We start from the raw sequence: 16283 nt of genomic DNA, 5'->3' as shown, positions 1-16283 counted from the left end.
ATGATGAGTATCCTTATCCTTAAAAAGAGGTAAGATCATATATGTAAAGCACTGAGCAAAAAGGGCCTGGTACCTGATGAGTGCTCAATAAATGGTTGCTATTATTACTATTATTAAAACTCAGGTCTTCTGACCCTGACCTCCCTATCTCCACTATATCATCCTGCTTCCTCAGAAGACTCCTATTATTTACTGAGATGAAACCAACTATAAATAACTGGTATATGCAAAGCACAGTGGGTGCCGAGACAAGTGTGGTTTTTCTTTCCCCTTGGGGGAATCACAAGTGTGGAGATATACAGAAGTTCTCTCGTCTTTCAGACCACAGGTAGTAAATAAGAATCCCTGAGCCACTAAAGTCATCTTCCAAAGGCCTAAGGACCCAGGGGCATGTCCTCCTTTTGCTGTATCGAGAGACTTGTCAGGAGGCACTGGATGACCATACAGATAGTTGAGAATTAAAGAAACACTGCCCCAGTTTTGAGCCTGCAGAGGTCACGAAGGACTGACTCCAGTGGCAGCCTGTGCCATCCATTCTATCATGGATCCAGATCAAGCACTTCAAAGGTGTTCCTAGCTGAGGATGGGGAACCAGTCCCACCAGAAACATGTGGATACATCTCATACCACATGCACAAGTCGAAGCTGCTGGAAGGGAGACTTATCTTCTTCTTCCTGTGCTGCGGGAGGACATCATGTTCCCCGCTTTATTTCCTCTCAAGGAGAAAAAGGATAGCAGTTCTCTGGGTCTCAGGGCTGAGCTGCTTCTCTCTGGACTAGCCAAGACAGGACAAGAAGTCTGGTGAGGGATTCCAAATCTACCAGCAACACATCGACTGCTACTGAAGGGCAGGCAAGTGACTGGAAGTAAGCGGTGGACTTGGCTTCAGGCACCAAGAGTTTAAAGGCTATGAGGTGATCAGAATGAAAAGGTGAATGACGCGCTGTATGCCCTCAACCCCGGAACCCGCATCTGGGGTATTCTGGCCACATAGGATCGGCAGTGTCTGAAAGGGCTGCAGCCTCACAGCTCTAGGCCTGTCTCTCCCCATCCTCCTTGGCCTTGAGTTCAGCAGGAAGGGCAGAGTTCTGACGGATCCTGTGAGAGCAGAGGTTCTCAGCCAGGGTCATGGTCTCGAGTCCACACGCAGGGATCCCTACTTACAGAACCCCTTGGGGCCTCTCCAGGGCCTTTGGATCCTGAAGCTGATTCCTTGTCAAAACCATTTGCGCTCTCACCCTGAGTGGAGTACCAGGGAGTGAGATCAGCTCAGCTGGAGTGGGAACAGGTGGACTGCCAGGGCCAGACCCAGGAGGAAAGACTAGGCCTCAACACAGCTTTTCCAAACATGAGCTTCAGTTATTTATTTGGAAAAAAAAGTCACAACCAAGCGTATACAGGAAAATACTGTTGTCCTGAACTCATGTTTTAGGAAGGGGAACAGGGAAAACCAGAATACACTTTGGAATTGATTAGGTCTTCAAGATGACGAGTCCATTTTTTAAGCATTAGGCTAACTATGTGATTTGCTAACCTAGATGGTGCAAAAAAACTTCCAGATGGACAAGTCAGAGCAGATGCTAGTACTCCAGGCAAAGGTGGGAGTTACTGAGTGGAAAGGCAGATGGCAGGGAGAGGCACTACATCCTTCCCCAAAGATTAAAATAGAGGCGGAGGGGACAAAACGTTGCCCTCTTCCATCCAACAATCGCAAAGCACTTGACTGTCTTCCACGTTTTACGATGAGGCTCGCCAGCAAACCCACCGGGACCAGGGCCGAGGATTCCCACTGCTTCTAGTACTGAGGACTTCTAAGAGTCGTGAAATGGCAAAGTTACGGTTTTTGGTTTTGTGAAACATAGTTAAGAGAGATGCCCTTAGAAAGATGCTCTTTAAGAGAGGAGATAAACTCAAATCACAGTTACACTTGACTTTGATAATTTGAGACTTGGTCTTTTTTTTAAGATTGGCCCTGAGCTAACATCTGCTGCCAATCTTTTTCTTTTCCTTCTCCCCAAAGCCCCCCAGTACATAGTTGTAGGTCCTTCTGGTTCTGCTTTGTGGGACGCTGCCTCAGCATGGCTTGATGAGCGGTGCTAGGTCTGCGCCCTGGGCCACCAGAGCGGAGCATGAGAACTTAACTGCTCGGCCACAGGGCCAGCCCCTGGGACTTGGTCTTTAAAATATTTTCTTTTTTGAGCTCTCCTTCCATGTTTTATATGGAATGTAGTCAGAGATGCCCGCTTGGAAAAACTGTAGGCTGTATAATGCTCACATTGGGAAAACTGAATCCTTTCTCTCAACAAAGAATAACCCATGCTTTTGCAACACTTCATCAGCCTTCCCCTCTCTCTTCCCTCTAATGGACACCAGATGGGGGCATGGGCACCATCAATGCCAGGTTCCGCCCCTTACCCTCTATACCAGCCGCCCAGGGCAGCAGGCAGGCACGTGGATTTTTAAACTCCAGCTGGATTCTGATGAACAGCCAGGGTGGAACGTCTCTCTCAGGGTTCTGGGCTTCCTATTTTCATTCTCTCTCAATACCTTCACACAAATGAGACAACGGAACCACTTTAAGGAACCCTTGCATGTATATGACAGAGGAGGCAGGAAGAGTCTCCACATAGAGCCAAGGTTAACCCGAGTTCTCAACCTGTTCATCCATGACAAAAAGGGGACAGGAATCCCTACCCTAAGTTCAAAGGGCAGCTGAGGTTTCAATGCTATTTAAAGAGTCATTGCATGTCGCTGTCATTGGGAAGGAATGAGACAGCTGCAGAGCGCGTCACCAGAACCTTACTGTGGAGAGGTAGTAAGAATAGAAAAACTAGTAAGACTTGATGGGAGGAGAACAAAATGCTGGATAGGCAGAGGAGAAACAGTATCATCAGCAGGCTCTTGCCAAAAACAGGAAAAAAGACACAAAACGAGAAGATGCACTGACATTGTGTATTCAATGCTCCTCCCCACCCGCAGGATACTTTTTACATTGCAGTAAATAGTGCAATCTTAGCAGCGGCAGACAAAGGATGCGGGAAGTGCCCACCTCCCTCTCACGTGTGCTAGCCATGTGCTCTCTTCTTAGGCGGCACCTGGCTCCCCAGGTGCTGGCTGAGAGGCAGGATGGGGCAGAGGTGTGTGCACATGTGCTTGCCCTTTGGCCTCAGAGGTGCCTGGAAAGTTCGGCAAACACCCCCCCAAACACCTACGGCAAACACTGGGGAAGGAAGGGCTGGCTGTGGGCCTGTTCTTGCTCTGAGGCAACATCCTAGAAAGGCAGGGCCTGACAGGGGAGGAACATGGTCACCGAGCCCCAACTGGAGACTGGATTTTCCAGCTGACGTTCAACCTCTACCACTAAGGCTGCGTCCTTGAAGGCCTTGTCCTAATTGGCACTAAGGCAAGGAAGGGGTGAACGGCAGCAGTCGTGCAGAGGAGCCGCCTGGCAGCCCCTTCCGTCCGTCCTCGTCTGACTCCTGCACACAGCGGTGCGGATAAGGCGCACACCAGGCACCAGACCTCTCCCAGGCTGTCTTCACCACCTCCGGTTTCCCCACTCTGCACTGACAGCCACTAAGAAAGACGATCTCCAAATGACTTTGCATCCAGTTTGTCTTGAGCCCTCACTCCTATGTGGTCAATAAGTGTTCCCATGAGAGACCTTCTCAGTACTTATGGGTACGACTTGGTCGGGAGGTGGGGAGAATGGGCTGCTTTTCCAGGAACCTGGGTCAAAGGCCAGCTCTTCGCCCAGCTTTACCCCCAGAAACCCTAAATACTGTCTGAGCACTCTCTGCAGAGTTCAGCTTGGAAACATGCAATCATAACTTCAGTGACATTCAACTAAAAGGCAACATCTCGAATAGGCAGATGTGCTCTGGGGAAAAGAGCAAATCAGAAGGCGCAAACAAGAGGAAAAGACAGAAGACACTGAAAAAAAAAAACAGGTCAAAGGGCAGGGCCGGGCAGACAGGAGCAGAAAACCCAGGCCAAAATGCAAAACGCCAAGTGGTCTCAAGAGCTCAGGCCAGTGCTCCACCTTCTCAATTCATACCAGAAAAATTAAGCCTGGAGCAAGCGGGAGGGGAGGAGGGGGGAGCACAGTGTTTGGTAACAAAAAGAGAAAGGGATGGGTGAGAAAATAGGAGGCAAGAGATGTCATTCTAATCAGCATGAAGTGACCAGGGCAATGACCAGCGAGACAGGAGGCACCCAGGGACCCTGTGAGGCACCAACTATGTAGCCAAGTGTTTCTAACGGAGAATCCAGGGCCTGCCCACCCGACACCCACTTTGGCCTTCACCTGCCCTACGTCTGCAGCAGCACCTCCGGCTCGGACAATGAGCAATAGAGAGTGTATCCCAGTTCATCTATTTCTTCAGGGGTGAGCTCTGCAAATAAGTTCACCTTGGGGTTCAGGGCGCTGGGCAGGACTCCGGCCTCTAAGTAGCTGATGAGTCCCCTCAAGGCCTGCAGAAATCGGTCGGCCAGCATATCTGGAGACCAGTCAGCCTCCTCCTGGGCCAAGTGGAGGATGACGTTGGTGAGCTGGCTGGCAGTGAGGTGGCCCAGAGCCGGAATGGACTTGCAGATGGCCTTGAGGATCTTGAGGCACAGAGACCGGCAGCCCGAGTCGGCCTGGTCCAAAGCCCGCAAGCGTGCGGTCTCGGCAGGACGCAGGCTCAGCCGCCACAAGTTGTCATACTGGGCTAGCCGGTGTGGTCTGGCCACCAAGACAGTGTCACCAAGGGTCACTGATGGCAGGAAGTCAATGACGAGACGCTTGTCACGCTCATACTGCACTTCCAGAGTCAGGGCCTCTGGGAGTGGTGCTGGTCGGATCACATAGTCCAGGAGGGACCCTATGGCCGGCCAATTGATGGAGCCAGCCACTACCTTCTCAAACGTGTCTGCCACTGTCTTTGGGGAGAGGTAGCCCCCTACTACACAACGGTCCCAGTAACTGCTACCACGAGGAAAGTACTCTGGGTTCTCACGACGAACCAGGAAGAAGCCAGGGACGTTCATGATGGTGTCCTCGCCAGGGACACACGACCACAGGTTCTGCTCCAGCACGAGGGGCACAATGAGTTGGATGTGGTCGGCTGTCACCACCTGTCAGAGCAGAATTAAAAAGGTTTTAAGGGATTTAATTTGCTCAACAGACAAGTTTCCCCAAACACAGGTCCCACCACCTTGTACTCCCCACAAAATAAAGGCAACTAAGACGTCTTTCATGTCACCCTATCAGTTCAGAAAATGTGAGGATTTAAACCCAGGTCTGTCGGACACCAGTCTGTGCTCAATCCATATGCCACATCGTCTCTGGACGCAGAAGAACACGTGACATCCCTCATGCCTTGAAGACTCAAGAGAGAAAACTAGCAAGGAGAGACAGGGACGAGAATAAAGGAAGGAAGCCTCTTCCAGCTTCCCAGAAGTTGTGAGTATGACTGGAAAACGCGAGAGGGTTACAGAAGGCTCAAGGCAGCGATCTGCAGAGGCTCCCACAATGCCGAATCCAGAAGCAGGAAGACTTATCTTTCCGGCAAGCCTGGGACACTGAGCTTCGCACCAAAAGCACTACCAAGAAGCATCTTGGTCAGTACCCGACCTTCCCCTTCGTGAGAACCACCCTGTTACCTGCAGGTCATCATAGAGGCTGCCACTCAGGTACATGTCCCGAAGTGGCATGTCAGGCAACTTGGCCCGCAGGAAGCTCCGGAGCTCAGCACATATGTCCACAGCAGCTTGCTTGGCCCGAGCCTGCTCGCCAGCAGGGATGGCTGCCCGGTTCCGGTAGTAAGTAAGAAGTTTCTCCTGCAGGGACATGCGGAGCCGTGACTTCTTCAAGTCTACCTGGCCCCTCCTGGCCAATGGCTTGGGCCGGGGTGGGCAGAATGTATCTGCCAAGGCAAGAGAGAGAGGCACGTGAGCTCTTCCCATGCTTGCTCAGTCCACAGCTGCCTCAGCACCAGAAAGAGGGCCTGGCACAAAAGGCAAATGCTAGCACAGTCCCCGGCACAAATGTGCACAAGAAATGTTTGCTGAACGCAGGAGAAGTACTGAGAGCCCAGAGCTAAGTCTCAGAAGGGGTAACAGCCTTCTCACCTGTGTCAAAGGCCGAGGAGTCTGTGGGAAGGGTCTGCAGGGACCGGCTCAGGCCTGTCTTCATGTCCTTGTTCAGCAACCGGGGGGAGCCCATCCAGTTTGGCTCTTCCCAGCTCCTTTTCCCTGAATGGCTCAGGCGGGTGGGGCTGGTAGGGGCACTGATCGCCCTGTCGTACATCTGAAATGGCAGAGAGGCCCCAGCACATGCACCTGCCTTCCTCTGCTTCCCTCTTCCCAGCAGCTTTGCCCTAGTGAGTTCAACTACTATTTTTTAATAACTTTGTTTTATTCTATATTATGGAATACTTTGCTCCATGCAGAAAATCTCAGGAAATACTAAATGATACAAATAAGAAACAATGTATCCATAATGTCACAACCCAGAGATAATTGTTAATATTTTGGTGTATTTCTTTCTGGAAATATATATTTATATAATTAGGATCCTACTCTCTACATACTTTTGAAACCTGATTTTTTTCGCATAATTTTTATCATTTCCCCACAATACTAAAAATAAATCAGTGTCAACATTATGGTACACTTTCTGACCATACAACATTGTACCTTATGAATGTACCACAATGTTGAACACTGATTCATTTCTTTAACAAATACTTATTGAGTGGCTCCTATGTGCTAGGCAATGTCCTAGGTGCCGAGAATAAGGCAGTAAACCAAAGAGACCCAATCCCTACCCTGCTGGAGTTGTCTGACTAGTAGGAGGATACAGGCAATACATCACAAACAAGTTAAACAGAAAGTATGCAGACAGAGAGAAATGTCAGGAAAAACACAGTAGGAAAGGGAACGAGGAAGTGTATGTGTGATGAGGGCACTGCTATTTCAAGTAAGGTAGCCAAGGAAGGATATTTTGGTTATTTGCAATTTTTTCCTCGCTGGGATAAACGTCTTTATTTCTATCTCCAATGACTTTTTTAGGGCAGGGTCCTAGAAGTGGACTTACTGAATTCTCTTAAGGCCTTGTCTACTAATACCACATTACCAAGTTTCACACCCATTAGCAGCATCAAAGTCTTCTTCCAGGTCAGCCCCCCTTTGCAGAGGCAGTGTCACCACCTTGCCCATCCCTGGCCCTGGCTGCAGGCACTTACCCGCTTAACCGCCAGTGTAGCGATGCCCAGCATGGCCGCGCCACCCACCCCCAGCACCAGCCGGGCGTTGGAGAGCACAAAATCAATGGCCGTGCCGATGCCATTGTCGTCTTTCTTGCCTTTGCGCTCACCAGAGCCTGCCATTGCTCACCTGAGGATGAAGGCAGAACACGGCCATCACCACCTGGGACCTCAAGATCCGTCCCTCCTGCCTCCCCAAACAGGCCAGTCCCCAACAAGTTCGGGGTACTCTGAGTTCTAGCAACCCAAATCCTCCTGCCTGTAGCACTGCATGGCCTCGAGTCCAGAGGGAGGTATTCTGTCCCATGATGTATCTGGATGCAAGAGGGAGGAACTGATCAAGCTAACTGTGGGGAAACCTCTCCACCAAACTATTAAGACTACAGAAAGCATTAAGCTGGCTGTCAGTCCTTCCTGCAATATAACCCCTCTTCCTACCCCTTCCCAGTATTATAATGCAGATCCTGTTTTGATCCTTCAGGTGTCATTTCGTGGAAGGTTAGCTCTGAGAAAGTCTGTGTAACAGAGTGGATTAAAGGAGGCTCATCTAATCCCATCGCATCACTTCACACATGAGGTGACTTGCCAGAGGCCCCAGAGAGGGAATGGCAGAGCCATCTCCAGAACTCGGGGCTCCCACTCCCAGTATGATGCTCTCTCTACTCTATCATGTCTACCCTTGCCCAAATCCACCTGTGCCTATTCTGTCTCCTTTCTGCAAAACAACCAACCAACCAACCAACCACAAAATAACAGAGACCAAACACTGTACACACGGAGCCACAGCTACGAGTCCGTATGTGAGAAAGGTCCAGAGACAAAACTAACTCTCTGGGGACACTCCCACAAAACAAATTCTTTGTTTCTTGGGGAAAGTGTGCAGGAGGACAACAAGAAGCTCAGGTGAGGCTGGCACTGTGAGACTGAGAATAAACACAACAGCGGCTGTAGACTTGGCTGTTAAATGGAAAACAAAAAAATCCATGTGCTCAAATGCACTTGGAAAGTGAAATAAAAATGCGGTCACCTGGAAGGAGCTCAGGGGCACAATGCAGAAGAGGCTGGCCCCCCACACAGTGCTCCAGCAAGGCAGGCACACTTGCTCTCTGGCGACAATGGAGTCATCCTGACTGAAGTTCTCCTAGTCCCCAAATAAGCCCGTTTCCCAAGGAATTAGAAGCCTGGGCTTGACCCAGACAGAGGGTGGCAAAGCGCTCCCCCACACAGCGCTCCTAGCACTGCTGCTCTCCTCCACCCCCCCACTCCTGCACGCCAGGAAGACACAGGGAGAAACAGCTGTATACCATTCGGATCCCAAAAGACCCAGAGTGGGAGGAGAGACAGGGACAGGATCTCTGGGCGCATCTTCCAGTGCAAAGGAACATTCTTTCTCATACCATTACACCTGGGTGTTGCTAGTTTCGCATCTCATGCCCCCACCGAGAAAGAAAGAAAGATTTCAGACTCTACTTGTTCCAGCATTGAGTTAACTAAGAGTCACCGTCAAGTCCAAAAATATTTTTTCCCTAACTAGAGTCACAACCTTGGGACTTTTCTTTCTTTCACCTTTTACAGTCACTAGAAGCTTCAGGTTTAGGGACATAATGAGACTACTTGGCTACTGAAATATACTCCCACTTCAAACACACAGAGCAAGCAAGGCCAGCGGGAAGAGCTAAACTCAGTATTTACAGGTGGGGTCTGGCAAGCCTGCGAGGCACCCTCCCTTCAGTGGCCACTGAGACAGGGATGGGACACATCCAACTCAGCTGAGCAGACTAATCCAACCAGGACACAGTAGAATGTTACATGGTTCCCCACACATGACAAGGACCACTGTTTTAGTTTTTTAAAACAAAACAAAAGAACCTTTCCTGATGGATTTACAGTAGGAGAACCACTGATGCAGGCACCCTCTCCATGATCCTGGGATGTGCTGTGGCAGGACCAGAAGGGCACCTCCTCTCTCTGAGCAGAAGCCAGAGGGAGGCTCCCTGGGCCATTTAGTCCTTGGTGCACCTGGCGCCTGCTAAGAGCGAGGTGGTGACGTGGCAGAGCAGAAAGGAGCCGGGGCTTTAGAGTCGGCAATGCTGACACTGAGTACTTGCCTTTGAGCCCTGGCTTATTAGCTGGGTGACTCAAGCTCTCAGCTATGCAAAGGGGAGAATGATGCCTGCGTGGCCTAACTCGGAGGGTTCTAGTGAGGAAAAGACGGCTACTCAAACACTGGAAGAGAACACTTTGTAAACTGTAAAACGACTCCACAAATGTGGGCTATCATTAAGTCTTTTAAGATTCCACCCACAGGACAAAAGGTCAACTTCCAGAAGGCAGCCAGCAACCCAGACTGTCCTGAGTTACATTTCACCTTCTGAGATGGAGCTAAGAATGGCCTCTAACACTAACAGTGATGCTGTCCTGGGCTGGAGACCCAAACTATTCAGTTGAGCAGACTTGTGAACAGGCTTTCCTACTATAGTGCAGTATGCTCCCGCGCATAGGACCAGGTGTGTCAAAGACCTGGTGACCTGGAAGAGGAGAGAGCATCCACAAGCTCCAACAAGAAGATGCAAGTACTTCTTCTAAAACCTAACTTGTTCCAGTTGAAACTGCTTATCCACTGTCCATCCTCCACTCAGGTTCCGCTGCACTAGCTTAAAGCCTACTAGGCGACAGGAGCTCCACCTGGCAAGGAGAGAGCCACTGGGCTCCTCAGTGCGATCAAGGAGCCCTGGGTACACAGTTTCAATTTTGCAAGATGAAAAAGTTCTGGAGATCTGTTACACAACAATGCGAATATTCTTGATGCCCCTGAACTATACAGTTAAATATGGTTAATATATATCTATATTTTTTAAAGAAGAAGGAATAATGACCGGGTAGGCGGGGCTGGGGATGGAGAATCTGAGCTCTGCCAACATTTCAGTCAAGGTATTTCACTTGTCTCCCTAGATACGGAAATGGAGGTAGAAATACTCATCACCCCAATATAGTGTGGATGGTGAGCAATGGAGGCCCTGTAGCTTCCTAGGATGACAGCACAGAGCTAGGAAAATTCCAACTTATTTCACTTGAAAAAGTAGTATGACTTAAACATTCTGGCTCGAGTACACATGAGGCTAGCTGACAGACAGTGAGCATGTACCATGTGCTGGGAATCTTACATATATTAATTCCCTTGATCCCCACAATAAGAATCCCATGAGGTCAGTCATACTATTATTTCTAATTTACAGATAAAGAAACTGAGGCAGAGGTTAAGTAAGTGGCCCAAGGTCACCATGTAAGTTGTGCAGCCAAGATTTGAACCTAGAGCCCATGCTGCTGGGGAGCAGTTTAAAGGGATCCCAAGTAGCCTGCGACCCCACCTTGTTCACATCTGCTCTCTATTAACCACTGGACCATACGCTTCTTGGGGGCGTTTGGGCTCATTCACTGCTGTGTCCTCAGGGCCAGCAGTGTTTGATACACAATTACACAATACCTATTTGTTGTAGGAATGAGCTATTAACCCTATGGCTTTTTTTTTTATTGCAGTAACAGTGGTTTATAACTTTTTTTTTGAGGAGGCGGTGGTGGCAACCTGTAACCTAACCCACAGTCAAATGGATTAGGACACAGAGGCTCAGTGACTCGCTACTTCACTCCCAGCCCGGCTACCCTTCCCTGTGCAGGTAGGCTCCCAGAGCATCCACCCAGCCCTGGTCCTGCACTGCCCAGCAGGGGCTACCAATCAACCCAAGGGCTGCGAGAACCAAAAGCCATTACATAAGGCTCCTCCTCCTGCCTTCACTCCCTCAGCAACCCCCACCCAGCTGGCAGGCCTTGCACCTCACAGTTATCCTCCATTCTGCTTTCTCCTCCTCCTGCCTCAGCCAACTGGTCACCAAGTCACTGTTGCACACGCTGTATTTACGTGTGGCCACCGCACCGCGTCAGTCCCTCCATCTCCTGTGGCCAGATTCACTACCGCTAGCATCTCACTACTTTATTCTCCATGCCACGATCTCCCGTCCACATCATGCCCCTGCTTACAAAGCTGTGACAGTCCCCTACTGTGCAATATCACAATCTCCTCAACAGAGGACTTAATGTCCTTCCAGACCCGGCCCAGCCTCAACTGCGGCCACCTGCCTTACAGGTACGACATTCTAGCCATGCCAGACTCAAGTTTCCAGACTACAAAATGCAGTTTCCACCTCCACATTTGCTTATTCTTACCCACCTGCCCAGCAAGCTTCTACTTCTCATTTGAGGCAGACCTCAAATGTCTTTTCTACAGCCACCTGCGATCCCTGCCACCACCCTACCCAAGGCAGAGCTATGTCCTCAGCCCTGTCTCCAAGCTCTCTACACGACCCTCTAGTGCCGAGCTGCTCACACTGGAATTGCTGTCCAGGGATCTCTGCATCAGACCGAGTCCCGTGATGGCCCATGTCATTCACCTCTATCGCAGAGCCTACAAGAATGCCAGGGCCATAGAAGGCCCTCAGGGAAAGCTGCGGAATTAAATATAGTCACTAGGCTACAGGGGGACTTCTTGATAATGCTGGTATCAGGAGTAAATAGAGCTAATATGCCACTTGCCAAGTACCATTCCAAGAGCTCATTTAATTCTCATAAGAACCTGAAGAGGCAGATGTTATCATCTCCATTTTACAAATGAGGAAATAGAGGCCTGGAAAGGGTTAGTGATTTGCCCCAAATCCCATCGCTACTAGTAGCAGGGCCAGGAGTTGAACCCGGGGGCCATCCTCTGAAGCCTGGACACACTCTATAGACTGAGGTAACAGAATGCAGTTATGTTTTGGGGAATGTGATCTGACCCACAGATAACTGAATCCACTGAATGAGCCAGCTTGGAATTGAGCGCTAATAGGTTTAACCAATGTCTTTTCTAACATTTTCATACGTAAAACGTTCTATGAAATAAAATGGTGATAAGAATTCTGTTCTGGTGGGATTTGAAACTCAGGGCCTATTTTTTTTCAATAAGGGAACATACTCTCTTAATATGCCTGTATTCCCTCCATTGATTTCCAGTGACTAAAGGACTTTGGTCACTAAAAGGAAAGGGTCTCCCTCCCCTGGTCCCCTGCATCAGAAAAAATGAAACCTATGGGAAAAGGGTGGACCTACCTGAGGCTTCTCACTGCATCTGTGAGGGGTGGGGAGAGAGCAGGAGTGTCTACGGAAGGCACCTTTGTCCTCTTTCCCTCGGAATCAGGAAGGGAGGGGAAAGGAGAGGGTCCTAAATAATCCCCCCGAGTTTGCTGTGGAGGAAGACCAGGCCTTTTTCCAGCTGCCTCTCCCGGGCCTCAGGATCCTCTAGCTTCTGATTTTTCCTGAACTCACGGCGGATGGAGGCCAGGTAGAAGTCTCGGTCAGTGTAGCGAAGCTCTCGGCCCTGGCGCAGCAGAGCCCGGTAGAGGCTCAGCACTGCCTCGCGGCTCCATGGGGCCATGGGGGACTGGCAGGGGCTGGGCGTCACGCTATAAACAGAAGGGGAAAAAAGAGAAGGCTAGAATCAGAATTAAATGTGAGAAGGGCCTAGAGAGACTCTCTAAAGTTCAGGTTCTTAATCTAGGTCTCAGGGACCCCCAAGGTCACACTCTGACTTAGTGGCACGGCTAGGATAGACCCCAGCCCCTTGCTTCCCTCTCCTGAGCAAGTACAGGAGATGCTGAAGGGCTAGGGCTTGAATCCTGGCTCTGCCAATTAACTTGCCAGATCCTGGGCAAACTGCTTCACCCCTCTGAGCATCAGCTTCCTCCTGTGTAAAATGGAGATGACGATACTATGTCAGCAGGACCCACCACACAGGGTTATTTTGAGGACTGGGCGAGAGGACACATGTAAAGCACCTGTAAGAGAACTTCACCACAAGGGATGGACTTTCAGCCATACCTGAATCCTGGCACCACCACTGATGAGCTGATTTCCTCGGGCAAGTTTCTTAACCTCTCTGTGCTTCCCTCAGTTCCTCATCAGTAAAATGAGGATTAAAACTGTATTCTGCCCATATGGTTGGTACGAGGACTAAATGAGTTAATACATGCAAACAGGTCTAGATCAGCGCTAGGCACAAACTAAACACTCTACCAAGCGCAGCCATTACCAGTAGCACCCAGCTTGGTTTGCAAGTGCTTAATAAATGTTGGACTTAGTTATACATAAACTGCCACCACCTTCCTTCAGTAACAATAAACCCTCCCTCAAGTACAGAGGGTTATCACTTGGAAAGTGCTGTGTCACCCATTTTCACATTTAAATTAAGGAACCTAGGAGGTGGTCGGGGCTCAGAAGAGAAACAGCAGAACACCTACTGTATGCACCCCACCATGCACGTTCCGGGCGCGGCCACGGAACAACTCATCTCATTCTATCTCATTCTATCAACAATCCCAGTGTCGTCGTTATCCCCATTTTAAGTGGAGGAAACCGAAGCTCCCAGAGGGCAGCACCGGCCCACAGCACACAGCTGTCACGGGGCTGCGGCCTGTGAGGACAGTCACCGTTCGCTGGGGCCTTCCCGCGTGTACAGCACTCCTGGGCGCCCTACAAACTTTCCCAGCCCAGCGCCCGGCACACCACGGGCTCAAGAAATAAGCAGAATGAAGAGGGAATCCTCACGACGCCCCCAAGTGGAGGGAGTGACCCCCCTGTTTCAGAAATAAAGAGCAGAGACCGAGTGCGGGAAGTACGTGACCGGGAGACAGAGCGGGACTCTGGGGGCAAAGTCAGCGAGCCATGGCCTCCGGCCCTGCCAACTTCCTGCGCCAGCCTGAGCCGCTGTCCCTGTCCCCTTCTCCTCAACCGCAGGAGGGCCCCCCTCGGCCCAAGGGCCTCCCGCGGCGGGAGACAAGAGCCCAGAACACCAACAGGACAAGTGCTTTCGGAGGAGGGAGGCCACCGCCGTGCGACGGCTGTTACGACAAGGTCGCCCGGCGAGCGGGCGGCTGAGCCCGGCCGGTCCCCACCTCCTCCCCAACCGGGGGGCTAGGCCGAGCCGGGGGCGGGCGGGCGGTGACCCCGGGGCTGGGGCACGCCGGCTCGGGACCCGGGAGGCCTCCGGAGGCTGGGGCCCGGGTCGGATCGGGGGCAAGGGACGCGGCCCTGACAGGAGGCTCGGCGGGCCCCCGGCCCCGGCCCCGGCCCCGGCCCCGGCCCCGCTCCTCCCCTCACTCACCCGCGGGCCGCGCGCGCTACCACTCCTCGAGATTCGCCTCTCGCCCGGTACCTCTCCCGGGGTCACCCAGCAACATGGCCCCTTCACTTCCGGGACACGACCTGCCCACGGGGCCGAGGGGCGGGGCGGAAAGGAGCACGAAGGCGGGAGGAGGCGGGAGGACTTCCGGTCTTCCCCGCCGCGGCCCCTCTCGGGGCGGAGCCAGGAGCCTCGTTGGGCCCCGCCCCTCATGCGGGCCCCGCCCCACCAACCTGAGCCCCGCCTTCGTGGTGACGTCACTGAGGACCGGGCCGGCTGAGGCCATTCGGGCCCCGCCCACCGGCGAGCGGCGGTGCGGAGGGCGAGCGGGCTGGGGGCCGGAGCCGGCAGCGGGTCGGAGCGGGCAGGGGGCCGGAGCGGGCAGGGGGCCGGAGCGGGCTGGGCGCGGCGCCGCCCTCCTACGAGGCCGCTGCGTCGGGTCGGCGCCAGCCTGCTGTCAGCGCGCGGCGTGTCAGGGATGGAGCCGCATCCCCGCACCGTCTGCTGATCTCGGGCTGGGCGGGGCCCTCCCTGGGGGGTTCCAACACTAATAATATTCCCTGCCATGGCTTTCAGAGCTCTTCCAAGTCCATTTTCTCAGATCGACTTTTCATGCCTCCGTGCTGAGCCCGCTGCCGGGCGCCTTGGCTCCCAGCAAACTCCTACCCTTCAGGGTCCACTTGAAATTGTTAGCAACTTCACCTCGCTGCCCTGGGGCTCCGACCCACACTCCGAGGAGCTCCGAGGAGGGGCCCCCGAGGGCCCCGTACACACAATCCGTCCCTTCCGCCAAGGGCTCTTTCCCGTTCGGTATCGAGGATTTGGAAGGAAACCGAAGCTGGGTGTTCACCGGCGCGAGCTTTATTCAATTGCCAAGAAGGGAGAAGCGGGAGCCAAGTCCACGAATGCGCTCCTCAGTTCTGATTAAGCAGCTGCTATGGGTTCAGGGTAATGAAGGGGAGGAATATTCACGCTTGCTTAGGGAGCTGGGCGGGCTTTTCGGGGACTAGGGCGCCGCCTCTCTCCTTGCGGGGTGTGGTGAACTGCCTGGCGGTGGGCGTGTCCCGGGCTATGGAAACCTATTACAAAGAGCGTGCAACGAGCTGCGGTCTCGTCAGGTCGTCAGCCTGCAGGTTGCCTTCAACTGGGTTTAACTGGTTTCGACTCTGTTTCAGCCATCTCCTCCTTCCTCTCTTCCTGGTTTACTGTGAGCCATAGACGACAGTTAGGCTAGTTCTGAGCAGGGTTGTGGCTAATGTCTTATGGGGTTGGTGGACCGGGTAACCAAATGTCCCCTCCGCAAATCTTTTCCAGCCCCTTCCTCGCCCCTGGCCCAACAAACTTGGATGCCTTCTTCGGGCCCCACAGAAACGTCCGCACACACCGTAACGGTTCGACAACAAAACGTATTTATTGGTGCCTTTTTGCCAGGCCCGTTTTTAAATGTATCCATTTGCGTCTCTGTCTCACCAGATTTGAGGGCAAGAGCCGTGTTTGACGGAATCTGCAAGCCCCCTCCCCCGGTGCCTCCCACGCGCCCAGCTCAGAGGGAAGCCAGGAAGGTTAGTCCCTCCGGAAGCGAGCCCGCAGGCTTTGGAGTCAGGCCGAGCTGGCTCGCAGTTCTGCTCCACCACAGAAGGACAGCTGCTCTCTGGCAGGATCCTAACCTCCCTCAGCCTGGGGCTCTTGCGAGGATTAGAAGGTGTCTAGCAGGAGAGGCCCGCCCTTACGAAGTAGTTGTCCATCCATTCATTCATTCACTCATTCATGCAACAAATCCTGGCCGAGGGTCTTGAATGTGCCAAGCACACCACAGGCATTGCAA

The 16283-nt window shown here is 52.2% G+C and overlaps 2 protein-coding genes across 2 annotated transcripts; both read right to left on the bottom strand.

Annotated features, from left to right (window-relative positions):
• Positions 1–1339: 1339 nt before the first annotated feature.
• On the bottom strand, positions 1340–14579 carry MIEF1 (mitochondrial elongation factor 1). Its single transcript, XM_023631522.2, has 6 exons — positions 14441–14579; positions 12391–12743; positions 7231–7381; positions 6116–6293; positions 5648–5910; positions 1340–5119 (listed from the first exon to the last, which is right to left on the bottom strand). The coding sequence occupies exons 3-6, from the start codon at positions 7372–7374 to the stop codon at positions 4313–4315; spliced, it is 1392 nt and encodes a 463-aa protein (XP_023487290.1). The 5' UTR covers positions 7375–7381; positions 12391–12743; positions 14441–14579; the 3' UTR covers positions 1340–4312.
• On the bottom strand, positions 12503–12715 carry MIURF (mitochondrial elongation factor 1 upstream open reading frame). Its single transcript, XM_070254214.1, has one exon. The coding sequence runs from the start codon at positions 12713–12715 to the stop codon at positions 12503–12505; it is 213 nt and encodes a 70-aa protein (XP_070110315.1).
• Positions 14580–16283: the final 1704 nt, after the last annotated feature.

Source organism: Equus caballus, chromosome 28 (genome assembly GCF_041296265.1).
Source record: "Equus caballus isolate H_3958 breed thoroughbred chromosome 28, TB-T2T, whole genome shotgun sequence".
Lineage (NCBI taxonomy): Eukaryota > Metazoa > Chordata > Mammalia > Perissodactyla > Equidae > Equus > Equus caballus.
This window is presented reverse-complemented; position numbering and strand designations above follow the sequence as displayed.

Bases quoted from the DNA above. Each gene is read 5' to 3' on its own strand.
- MIEF1 (XM_023631522.2), bottom strand. From the start codon at position 7,374: ATGGCAGGCTCTGGTGAGCGCAAAGGCAAGAAAGACGACAATGGCATC. The intron at 5,911-6,115 runs GTGAGAAGGCTG...TTGCCTTGGCAG, and splicing joins CTCCTCGGCCTTTGACACAG to ATACATTCTGCCCACCCCGG. The intron at 5,120-5,647 runs GTAACAGGGTGG...CTGCTCTGACAG, and splicing joins GCCTCTATGATGACCTGCAG to GTGGTGACAGCCGACCACAT.
- MIURF (XM_070254214.1), bottom strand. From the start codon at position 12,715: ATGGCCCCATGGAGCCGCGAGGCAGTGCTGAGCCTCTACCGGGCTCTG.